The sequence below is a fragment of the Protobothrops mucrosquamatus genome, unplaced genomic scaffold, assembly GCF_001527695.2.
Source record: "Protobothrops mucrosquamatus isolate PMUCROS unplaced genomic scaffold, P.Mucros_1.0 scaffold606, whole genome shotgun sequence".
Lineage (NCBI taxonomy): Eukaryota > Metazoa > Chordata > Lepidosauria > Squamata > Viperidae > Protobothrops > Protobothrops mucrosquamatus.
Genome location: NW_015386904.1, coordinates 72,068 through 84,271, shown reverse-complemented (window position 1 = coordinate 84,271; position 12,204 = coordinate 72,068). Strand labels below are relative to the sequence as shown.

At 35.1% G+C, this 12,204-nt stretch overlaps 1 protein-coding gene across 1 annotated transcript in view; it reads left to right on the top strand.

Moving 5' to 3' along the window:
• The window catches only part of KALRN (kalirin RhoGEF kinase), a 536,528-nt gene that overhangs the window by 481,360 nt on the left and 42,964 nt on the right, over nucleotides 1–12,204 (top strand). The window contains exons 37-44 of the mRNA XM_029284454.1: nucleotides 2,914–3,009; nucleotides 4,195–4,328; nucleotides 5,278–5,344; nucleotides 5,702–5,805; nucleotides 7,749–7,818; nucleotides 9,257–9,343; nucleotides 10,817–10,909; nucleotides 12,046–12,096. Coding sequence (XP_029140287.1) covers nucleotides 2,914–3,009; nucleotides 4,195–4,328; nucleotides 5,278–5,344; nucleotides 5,702–5,805; nucleotides 7,749–7,818; nucleotides 9,257–9,343; nucleotides 10,817–10,909; nucleotides 12,046–12,096 — 702 coding nt within the window. The remainder of the gene's footprint in view (nucleotides 1–2,913; nucleotides 3,010–4,194; nucleotides 4,329–5,277; nucleotides 5,345–5,701; nucleotides 5,806–7,748; nucleotides 7,819–9,256; nucleotides 9,344–10,816; nucleotides 10,910–12,045; nucleotides 12,097–12,204) is intronic.

Genomic DNA, 12,204 nt, shown 5'->3' with positions numbered 1-12,204 from the left:
TATCTAGAATTGTCAACTGGCAGAAGTCTGCCTTATTTCTCTCTTGAGCATCTTTATTAATATGTCAAAATTGTCTATTTTCATATAAAACATTTTTAGTTATTCTTTATCAAGTAATTAATGAGGCATCCTGCATTGTGGAAAGTTAGATAACAATTCCACAGCAGCTTTCCTAACAAATCCAAAAGTGCTAAGTAAGTTATTCACTCGTAATTCACCATAGATTTGCAAGAATCATCAGAAGGACTGTGTAATTTTTCTCCTGAAGGCTGATTTCTTATCCTCTCTCCCCATAATCTGCTTCTTATTGGGAGGAGATAATAATTAATAACCATGCCATTATTTGGAGCAATAATGTTAGAGAAGGTCATTTTGATAGAATGCTCTACAGAGAATGATATAACTGCCCCTTGCTCTTGGGTACAACTTTCCAATATAATTTTCAGCTTCCTAGTGCTCTTTTGATTACAAGCAAATGGTACCGAACAGCACAAAGACTTTAATATTTGAAATTTGTATTTTCGTGGATTGCTAACGATTGGAGTGCTTCATTTATAATCTAGATGTGTTGCATAACTTCAGGGGGGAAAGGCCATTAGAGCAATAGTGGCTGCCTTTCTGATCAGACGACTGAAGAATAGTCAATATTGTGGATATTACTTGACTTGGAAGGATTACATATCTGAGTTCATATATCATGAAAAGTCATAATGTAATTTGTTGTGTTCACTCAGGCACTGCAGTTTGTATGCCACCGTTTATGGCTTAGTGTAGTGTTTGAAGTCAGTCACAATGCTTATTGAATGAACTGTAGTGAAAACAAACTGTGATTCTGCACTGCTGTCTGTATACAGCAAAAGAATTAAAATAAATTACAAGTCCTTACTTTCCCAAGGGAAAAGACATTGCTAGCAACTCTACTTTCCTTAAATATATTTTAATCATTATGGTTTTACTCACTTTGAAAACTGGAGTTTTTAGATCTCATGAATCTAGTTGACATAGAAATCTGAAAAAAGATAGGCTTCTCCAACAAGTAACAATGCTCTGTTTGCTACAGTATTTCTCAATAATTTTTGAAGCTTGCACCTCTCTATTATTAGTAAGCGCTAATTCTTCTACATTCCAGGTTAAAAAGTAAACTTTCTCATAACCTGGAATTGTTTTAATATGGCTTGTTGGTAGCCTATCAGTCACACAGAATCAATGAGAGAAGATAAACAAAATTCTTAGTGCACAATATTCTTAGGGAATAATGCAACAAGAATGATACATCACTCACTAACAGTTCTTAGCAAACCTTCATCTGGCACTGCTACCTAATGCTTGTACAATAGTCCATTTTGTTGAGAGAGTTATTTGCCTGTCACTACTTGGGTCCAATTCAACCACACTTATTAATTTCACTACAGTTTTCTTGAACTTTGATTATTTTACTCCTCCTTCAGGGAAGTCTACACCTGTGGAGATCATTAAATTATATAAAGATTAGTTTATAAAGAGCCTTCTACCTTCAAGAACACAGGTGACCCACATCTAGGTATTACACAATTCTCAGATTGATTATACATTTTTCTGAATATGTTCAGTTCTTTTTGCATAGAAGAGTTGGAACATGGAGAAAGATATTTTTGAGAACATGTAGTATTGCTTTTGAGTATTTTAGGAATCAGAATCAGCCCACTGCATTTGCCTCTTTGTCAGTAATATCCTCAAAGCAGAAGAAATAGGTCAGAAACTCATGTTGCCATATAAAGTTCTTCATTGGAGATCTGTTTATGCTAAAGAACTTTCAAAGTGAGTCTGATATCCCAAAATTTGTATATGTGAATGTATGTACAAGAAAAGAAGATGAATAGATTGTATAATGCCCCAGTTGTTCTTTTTAGGCCCCATGTTTCTTCTTGGTGCAGAAATATTCCTTATTTGCTTTTAAAATAGCCAAGTCCTAGGATCTAACCTTTAGAATCTATGTAGATATTTACACATTCAGCAGCCATGTATTTTACTACTTGAAAACCAGTGGACAAGAAAAGAGAATATCTGAATATTGGAGAGTAACTGCTTCAAATGTTACTTTCTTAAGGTAGAAAATGGGTGGGGAGCAGTTCTGGATATATTGTAAAAATATCTAATGCACTGTGAAGTGTTGCCCACAAAAATTGTAGCACGAATTGAAGCTATTTTGCTTTCTTTTGTAGATTCTTGCTTGATAGTTTTAATGGAATAAAGATGGTAGCAACTGACATTCTTATCTCTCTTCCCCACTCACATTTTCAATGATGTCAGTGGAAAAAAATAACAGTCTTAAGTCCTTTTTTGTTTTTAATATCAAATTATATATTGAATATCTAGCAGCATTCAGCAATCATGCTTGGTACAGAAAGATTTCTGCTGATAGAATACTGGACTAGCAATACAATTAGCTTGATTCAACTTTTTCCTTGTACTACTTAAGTATAAAAATTAACATAGTAAGAAAAGAAATACGTGAACTATAGGAAGAGAAGAAGCAAAGCCTTATTCTTCCCCACATCCCCAAATATTTTACATATTTAACATCTGCTGATTCAGAAGAACACTGTTGACATCTTGAAATATGTAAACAAGAAGAAAACTGATCTCTTTGGCATTTTTATTTTGCTTTTTGTAAAAAAAAACAACTTTGAACCATCATGAACATAAATTCTAATCACAGCTTCAGAACTGTTTTTTGTTGTTTTGGGGGGTGCCAGTCTGTTGTTGAGTCCTGTGCCTTGTATATGTCGTGGTCTTTCCCCTCCCCCATAAGCTCTTCCTGCTTCCGCCATGTTTTTCCTGCTTTAAACCTAATGTATGACCTCAAACTGCTAACAGCTTTCCTCTTCTCATTCCTGCTAACCTACTGTTCCTTTGCAAACTGGTGTCTTGCAGTCTTCCTCTTTGCTAGCTTCTCGACAGACCAGCTCTGATGTCCCAACTGCTGCGGATCTTGTCAGTGCAATAGAAAAATTGGTCAAAAGCAAGCTGGTAAGTGTAGAGTCCTGAGATCCACTGGACAAAACTATAGTGTAGCTACACAGAAGGTCAGTTAGTCTCTGTCCCAACCAATCCTGCTTTCTCATCATTGTTGTTCTGCACATTTGAATATCTAACTAAACATGTGTTCTGTAGGTTTTTTTTAGTTGTAAACTGAGATAACATCTTTGTAAAATTGATCAATGCTGATTCATTCATTGTATGCATTATTCGATAAGCCTCTAGGCATACGATTGCAGCTTTCTTGTCATCACAACTTTTTTGACATTAGTCAGTGAAAAAAATGACCATGAAAATCAATATAAAATGTGTAGAAATGCTGTCATGAAAATGTTTTCAGATGTGTTAGCTGTTTTAAATATTTGCTGTAAGTGATGCTTATTGTTTCATGTATGGTAGTCACACCTTTTTTGTCACTATAGAGAGTTAGTTTTGGAAACTTTGGTTCAAAGATATTTAGCATTGTTTATGATGCCTTATGTTCATTTTAATGTTTTACCTTCAGTTAAAGAACTTCAGTTAACCTATAAATGAAGACTGTACAGTGCAATGAGGAATGTGAACAAGAATAACAATTTTAGATAAGAATGTTTAGTAACAAGCTATCTTGAACAGAATAAAAGAGCTCCAAGGACTGTGCTTAAAACTAAACAACATTGCATAACACTTTTTAATAATTGAACATTACAAATACTCAGCTAGCTGAAAGAAAAGTGACAGCAACTCAATACTGCAGCTGGCTATAATATAACAATTTGTTTTAATTTAATTCCTTTCAAAATTAACCTTGTGCCTATGGTTTTATATCAGCCTTCTACTTTCTTCCTTTTTCGTGTATCTAGATTTCTGCTCAACATTTTAACATTAATCCAATTTTCTCTGTGTTTTTTTAAACTGGAAAACAGTAGTTTAATCTCTGCTTACAGACAGGCATCTGATCTTGAGAGGAAAAAATTATTATCCATTTATTTAGAAGAGTTGCTATGCAGACAACACTCCTGTTATGCTAGAAACTGTTTCCCCTTAGCCTTAATCAAATACTGAAATGTTTTATTCATAATTAGTTATTATAAATCTAAAATATCAGAGAAAACAAGGTAAATATGTTGTCTAGTTAGTGGTTATAATTTCTAGTTTTATCTTTTGTCTCCCCCCCCCCCTTCTTTATTTCTTAAGACATTGGAAGGGGGCTCCTACCGAGGAAGCTTAAAGGATAGTACTGGATGCTTGAATGAAATTGTGACACCTTCAACCCCTCCTTCAAGAAACCTCGAAGAGGAACAAAAGGCCAAAGCTATGAGAGGCAGGATGTAAGTTAATCTGTTATTGATCTGTTTTGCAACTCTATATCTGATGCCATCTCCTACTAGAGTTTAGAAATGTCTGTGGGAAGAAACTCCCTCTTCAGCCGCAGCCCATATTATCAAGAGCAGATTTATTTATTATTAGCTTTTTATCCTGTGTTTGTTACTTTGTAAGTAACTTGAGGCAGCAAACATTCCTAATACTCCTTCCTACTCCTGTTTTCTCCACAACAACAGTTACCATATGAGGTAGGTTGGGCTGAGAGAGAGATTGACCAAAAGTCAAGCTGCCAGCATTCATGACAAAGGCGGCACTAGAACTCATGGTCTCCTGGTTTCTAGGCCAGCACTTTAACCATTACACCAAACAGGGTCTTATCATGGATTTGATATATCCACAAGTGGAGAGGAGAGCAAATTTTATTCCGGTAGAAAAAAAACCTATTTGCATAAAATTGGATGGAGTCTAAAAAGTATACATTGATAAGAGTGATAAGATCAGAATCAAGTACTGTAAGACAAGGAAAGTATAGACATTAGCCAGTACGTACCTTCTATCCATTGGGTTTGTCTTGGTTTAATCAAAATCACATTGAAGACGTAAGAGATTCAAAGGCAATCAGATCTGCTGAAGGCAATGGGAGCAAACTAAACCTAGTTCTTCATTAAGTTTTTATTTTTATATAATACAAAAGATAAGTCAGTAGAAGATGAGGGTTATTCTGGTATGCTTTCAGCCAGCTTCTATCACCTTGCCTTTTTTTTTTTTTTTTTTTTTACTCAGCTCATCTTTTCAGTATGAGGATATTCAAATTTGGCACTATTCAGAATTTTTTGCTTAATGGGAATTGCATTACTGACTAACTAGTCACACTCCATTAATTTAGAAATAGTTTTGGTCAGTGCTTGGAGTAGAGGCCTTGTGAAACCGATATACACCTCTTTTGAATTCTAGGTTTGTTCTAAATGAACTGATACAAACAGAGAAAGACTATGTCAAGGACTTAGGAACTGTGGTGGAGGTAAGTTAAAATAAATTAGTTTAGATATAAATTGTTTTTCAATAAAAAGCTAATACTGAGAACTTTTAAATCACAATCTGATTAATATTGACTTTTTGCAAGCCATTCTAAATATTCTTAAAAGTCTAACTGATTTAAACTCATCTAAACAAGTTGTCAACAAGTCCTTAAGGCTCATCTAAACTTGACATATTGCTAAACTATTAATAAAGAAACTAAGAGAAGCATGATGTCTTGCATATAAAAATCTCCTATTACAATGAGTAGTTGATTTTGTTTGCTTGAAAAATGAAGATTATTACTGGTCATATTCCTGTCTGCCATTGCTTAATCACTATTTTGATTTTCCTTTCCAAGGGATTTATGAAAAGAATAGAAGAAAAAGGTGTTCCTGAAGATATGAAAGGGAAAGACAAGATTGTATTTGGAAACATTCACCAGATCTATGATTGGCACAAAGAGTAAGTCTACAAGCTACTATAAACAACTAATGTTAAATTGTAGAATATTTATATTTATATGCATTTAATTTGACCAGTCATTACTTCTCTCTTTCTTCTCTCATTTGCAAGCAACCCAAATATCCACTTATGGCATAGATCCACTTATGGCACTGTGTCGCACGATTATTTTGTGCTGTATTCTAAGTGCTTTCTATATACATTCTATATATGCACATTTTTTATGCTTTCTGTTAGAAAATTATGTTTTTCATGTAGAATTTGTACGCATGTACGTCTAAATGCGTCTCCCAGTAGTCATTCTGTTTTTATTTGGTTTCTTTCAACCTTTTCTCTCCAAAATTCACTCTTGAAGTTACTAAATAATGGTTTGTCTTACATTCAGAACATCTTACTACCTTTGTATGCTTCATTCATTTTCACAGTTTTGTGGTAAACAGTTAAATCAGCCATGCTTTTTGCTTAATTCCTTTTCCATCTGCACATATGTATAATTAGGCTTATGCTACAGTCATATATTTAAAACACAGAGAGTTTTTCTAAGCATGTGTTGACCAAAAAGTCATCATTGGCATCGGTGGTGGGATTCAAATGAATAACCGGTTCTCTGTGTGGATGCCACTTCCGGAAGTACATTCTGGGCCTGGGCAACAAAAAATTAGCTACCGGTTCTGCTGAACTGGTGCAAACTGGCTGAATCCCACCACTGATTGGCATTAATTCCTTGGTTTTGTCTCATTCCCATCCATCTGTTCTATCACCTTACAGAATTTGCTTTTGCCTTGGGTTGCCTTCATGTAGAATGTTACACAGATTCCCTCCAAATTCACCCATAGGTTTAAGTTTAAGTTTAAGTTTATTGCATTTATATCCCGCCCTTCTCCTGGTGGACTCAGGGCGGCTTACAGCCAATTAAAAACAGAACAATTGATACAATATACAAAATTAAAACAAATTAAAAAATATATTTAAGTAGGCCATTCTTATTTTTTAAAAATTGATTAAAAATCCAATAATAAAATATCTTCCAGTATCTTCATTCATCAGACAATAACATGCAATTACCACAAATCTATATACTTCTGCTTTCAGACGCATCCACAGCAACCTAGATTGTACATATTTTTATCATTTCATTCATAATTATCATAAGGAAGTATTCCACTCTTTTGCATGTATTTTTCAACTCAATTTCTCGAGATCAGGCTACCTGAATTGATCTTTACCGTATTCTCTCCATGTGGTTTGTATATTTTAAATGTTTATTTTTTTATTTTTAATGATAAGTTTTTTTATACTTTTATAAGGATTGTCTTTATGTATTCTGTCAATGTAGTTTTACAGTACTGTAGAATTAGCTCATCTGTTTGTGATTTCTATCTGGTTTACCCTGCAACACTAACAGACAGGGAAAACATTGTTCCAGAACTGTCTTGATTCTTCTTTAGCTGTTGGCATTAGCTGAAGAAGATTATGACTTATTTTTTTTAAACAAGGGTTGCTATTGTATTGTACCTACTGTTCTTTTGTCGCTGGAATTATAATCCTGGCCCTTTCTGTTATTTAAAACTATGTCATGTGAGGATCAATAGGATTTTGCATTTTTAAACAATATTTATTTTAAGACATTAAGGACTGCCAGTTGGAATTAATTGTTGGCATGACAACTGTCTGAAATGTGAGTAGAGTGATATTTGCAAGGAAATACAACATTCAGATGAAGCTACAATTCATATGAGAGTACTAGCAGAAAAGACAGAGAATAAAATTGGGATTTAAGGCAGAGGAGTTTGTAGAACTCCAGTCCCTCTTTCAGAGGTAACTAATGTAACATCGAGTTTATTTTCTAATTATAGAATTATATTATAGAATTATACAGTGTGTCAATGGAGCATATTGGAAAAGAGGGATTTTGAACATAGTTTGCCTATTTTATATTGCAGCTTTTTTCTTACTGAACTGGAAAAGTGCCTTCAGGAACATGACCGTTTAGCACAGCTCTTCATCAAACATGTGAGTGTTACAAGTTAGACTTTTCTTAAAAAGAAATTAAATGCATTTCAGATCTGCTCACTTTATGGCATCATTTTTTAAAGATATCAAATAAGAATTCTAAGTCACGATATTCTAATTTTCCATAAGTTATAAAGATACACTATTTCACACATTTTTCTTTTCTAGATATAAGCAGTATTCAGTGGTGGAATTCAAATACAACAACTGGTTCTCTTATTTGATGCAAGCCTGGGCCTCCGAGGCCTAGAATGGACTTCCAGAAGTGGCATCCATACTCTTCCAGTGGGTTGTTCTAGGCCTGGGAGGCCTTCTCCAGTCCTCCGAGGCCTAGACTGGATTTCTGGAAGCCAGCCGGTTCTCCGAATGCAGCAAAATTTAGCTACCAGTTCTACCGAACTGGTGCGAACCGTCTGAATCCCACCACTGGCAATATTTTAATTTTAGTCATAATACAAAAAAAGCTATATTTTGCTTAGCATTTTCTTACAATTCAAACAAAATAATAAAAAGGAGTCTTTGCTGAACATTTAACTTGCAACCCTCTTAAACTAAAACGATTATGCATAATGATTAGGTTTTTCTTCCTAGTTATATAGCCTTGTCATTGTGTTCAGGATACAGTCCTTCAAAGAAAAAAAATCTAATGTAGTATAGATGTACAAAAACAGAACACACACCTTCAAGTAATACATTCCAGAATCTAACTTGCAAAAGGTTATCTGAATGGATAGCAATCAGAGTTCAGACCAAGAACTGCATGGTCAACATTTAGAGATGATCTTTGGAGAAACAAAGACAGAAGGAATCCAACTCTCTTGGTCCTTCTTAAAGTCTCAGTGACTTTCAGTGCCATCACTCATGGTATTGTTCTATTCTTACTCCATGGGATTGGAATGATGGGTACCATTCTTCAGTAGTTTGATTTTTTCCTAAGAGAACTGATCCAACCTGTGTGTGAAAGAGAGACAGACAGAAAGAGATTTATCCAGGGATTTTTGGTTAGAGTGATGCAGGACACTCTGCTCTCATGAAACTGCTGGGAGAGGTCCTCCATTGACACAGGGTCAAATATTGGTGGTATGCTGATGGTATTTAATTATGTATTCAGCCCTGCACCAATTACACAGTGTTGCAGAAGTGCTGACCCCCATGCCTAGGAGGAGCAGGAATAGATTTAGATTGAAACCCTTTAAAACAAAAGTGGCTTTGGTTAGCGACCCCATCTTAATGTTTTCCTCAGCTTAGTGTATATATGAACTAATCTTTTGTTCTTTTGTTTTCTTCAACATTTTAAGGCGCTCCCATCATTTTTTTATTAGATTAGCAGACAGAAAAAAATGTGCATGATTAAATTCATTTTTCTGCTCTGCCCAATGGCTGTGAAAGTTGTAACATCAGCTTATTCTAAAATAGCTGTGTATTTCACTTTTTACAGGAGAGGCGATTACACATGTACGTGGTGTACTGTCAAAACAAACCAAAATCAGAATATATCGTAGCTGAATGTGGTACATATTTTGAGGTAAGTTTGGATGCCTGTTCTGTGCCACAGTTCAGTTATGAGGCCTGGTTTCCTCTTTCTTCTTGTCTTTTCATGGATCTACACCAGCAAGTTTTCCCCTGCTTGGACTGTTGGCTTTGCTCTTGTGTTGTTCTGCTTTTTTAGTAAATGCTTCCTCATATTTAACAGTGGATATTTGTTCTTGGGTGATACTTGGCTTCTTAGCTGGCAAAAGTGGAGAATGTATACGTGAGTAAGGAATGGAAGAGAGTAGTTCCTGAATACTAACTAGTTTCTAACTTTCAATCAGATTAAAATTTTTCCTAAAACTGTAATATAGAAATTAAATTTCTGGTAACACTGTTTTGAAGTTTACTTGCAAGTTAGGGTTACTTTCGGGTTATATAATGCTCTGAATGACAAGTACTACTGATAATTTGGCATTGCTTTTAGTAAAAAGCAAGGTTAAATTTCTTATAAATACATCAATTAAGCCATTAATTATTACATTACATTTTACATTATTTTGAAGCAGATTCATGACTGATTAGATAAATGTATATAGAAAAGATACAGTAAGGCATGTTATCAAGTATTTTCTGAATAATGGCATTCTGCTTGTTATAGTACAGGTGGTCCTTGACTTACAATCACAGTTGGGACTGGAACCTCAGTCACTGAATGAAATGGTCATTAAGTGAGATGTCATGCGACTGCTTTGCTCAACAACCACAATATGGGCAGTCCAGATTGCGGATGTTAAGCAATCTCATGGGTCTTTAAGCTGTTGGAGCTCCAAGAACTGTCTTGACAGGATGGAGGATACTTTGGCAAGGCTCCACCGAGGAACTGAAAATCCACCCTGCCAAAATCCAAGTAGGATTTTCAGCTCCTGAGTGGAGAGACATTTGCACGTAGTGTGTACGAGACCTCCTAGGATCTTCCTCAGCTGCCTGAGGCACCTTTTACTGTGTTACTTCTCCATTTCCTACTTGGATTTCAGCTCCCTCTTGTCTCTAGGGGGCTGGCTGAACAAGCTGCCTGCCAAAGCAGGCATCAGCAGTTGGCAATCTCCCATTGACTTTCTGAGGAGGTCTGTAGAGAAGATGGTAAATGGTGATCATTTGCTCATAGGGCACTTGGCAACCAGTTGAAAGTGCGAACAGGTTGCCCAGCAGCCAGACAGTAATCATTTGACCATAGGAGTGGTGGTGCAACATTTTGCAAAGGCTAGAGGTACTTTACGAACCATCCATCACTATAGTCATGAGTTGAAGACTATCTTTGTTTAGATGATGGGCTGCTCATTGTAAGATGTTCCGTAACCTGAGACTAATTTTTGTAGGCACAATTGCTGAATCTGAGAAACTGTAAAGTGTGGTCAGTGCCCTGATTGGATCCCACATATGCTCCCTTGAGTCTCATGGGGGAAAAAGCAAAGGAGAAATTAATTATTTTCTCTCAACAGTGATTTCTTCTACTTTCATTTTATAGGAAGTGCAACAAGAAATAAACCAGCGGTTAACTCTCAGCGACTTCTTAATTAAGCCCATTCAAAGAATAACCAAGTATCAGTTGCTTCTCAAGGTAAAACACATCAAAAGATAACAAATGTGAGGTATATCAAAAATTCATCAGTGACTGGAGTATAATTAGGAGGGTCTCCTTAAGGGGAGCTGGGCAGCTATATGCATTAAATAAATAAGTGAATAAGTACTATGCTTACCTGTTTTAGCCAGCAGTATTACCTAGCCAGTTTGTTCCAGTTTGTGAAAATCAGCTTTAATTATTTTGGTATTTGCTGGACTGCTTCCTGAAGATATCATGCTGGTCCTGGTGCTGAGCCTGATCGCTATTCCAAGAACCATGTGTGTACAAATACTGTATATAGATAAACTCACCATCACCTGGTGGACATCATGATGAGTTACTATTGGAACCAGATATCTAATTATCTAACTCCACTGGTTTTAGTTGTGTGTTTTTTAAAAGTAACACATACAAGGATTCATATAAAAAGTCTTTTATAATTTTAGTAAAGCTTTATGAACTTTTTCCCTCCACATGAATGGAGCTAAATACTACAGTCTTTGTCAGGAACTCTGTTCTGTGTGCCTCTATCGATCACACAAGGTAAAATGTTATTTAGGATCAAGCCTTTGCAATCGAAATGGTGGCATCTCTTTTACGGAACTCTTCTTTCTTTCTTTCTTTCTTTCTTTCTTTCTTTCTTTCTTTCTTTCTTTCTTTCTTTCTTTCTTTCTTTCTTTCTTTTCTTTCTTTCTCTCTCTCTCTCTCTCTCTCTCTCTCTCTCTCTCTCTCTCCCCCCTCTCTCTTTCTTTCTCTCTTTCTTTCTTCATCTTATCCTGAATTTTGGAATAATGGTTCCTAAAAGAATGTTAACATTTTTAATATTAAAAATGCAACTTTCAGCCTTCCTTTTGGTTGGCATTAGTTATCTCTTATAAAGAAGAAAAGCTATGACTACAGGCAGATAGAACTATTTCTCTGACTTGTATTGCACGTGCAGTGTCATAATCTAAACTAAGTACATAACTTCAGTCATAAATTTTATTAAGTATATAATCAGATGGTATGTACTATACATAAAATAGGTTTACGTATAATTTCAGATAACTCTGCAAGAAGACAACAGTTCTATTCATCTTTAAAAGTGCATTTAAATGTTAATTATTTTTAAAGAATAATATTCTTTTCCATAGGACTTCTTGAAATATAGTGAAAAGGCTGGATTGGATTGCTTGGAAATAGAGGTACAGTTTATTTGTTAATTTTTATTTTATTTGGTGACTGATACACTTTTTAAAAAACTGTTTAATTATAATACATTTGGATATTTCTAATTGGAGATTGAATTCCTT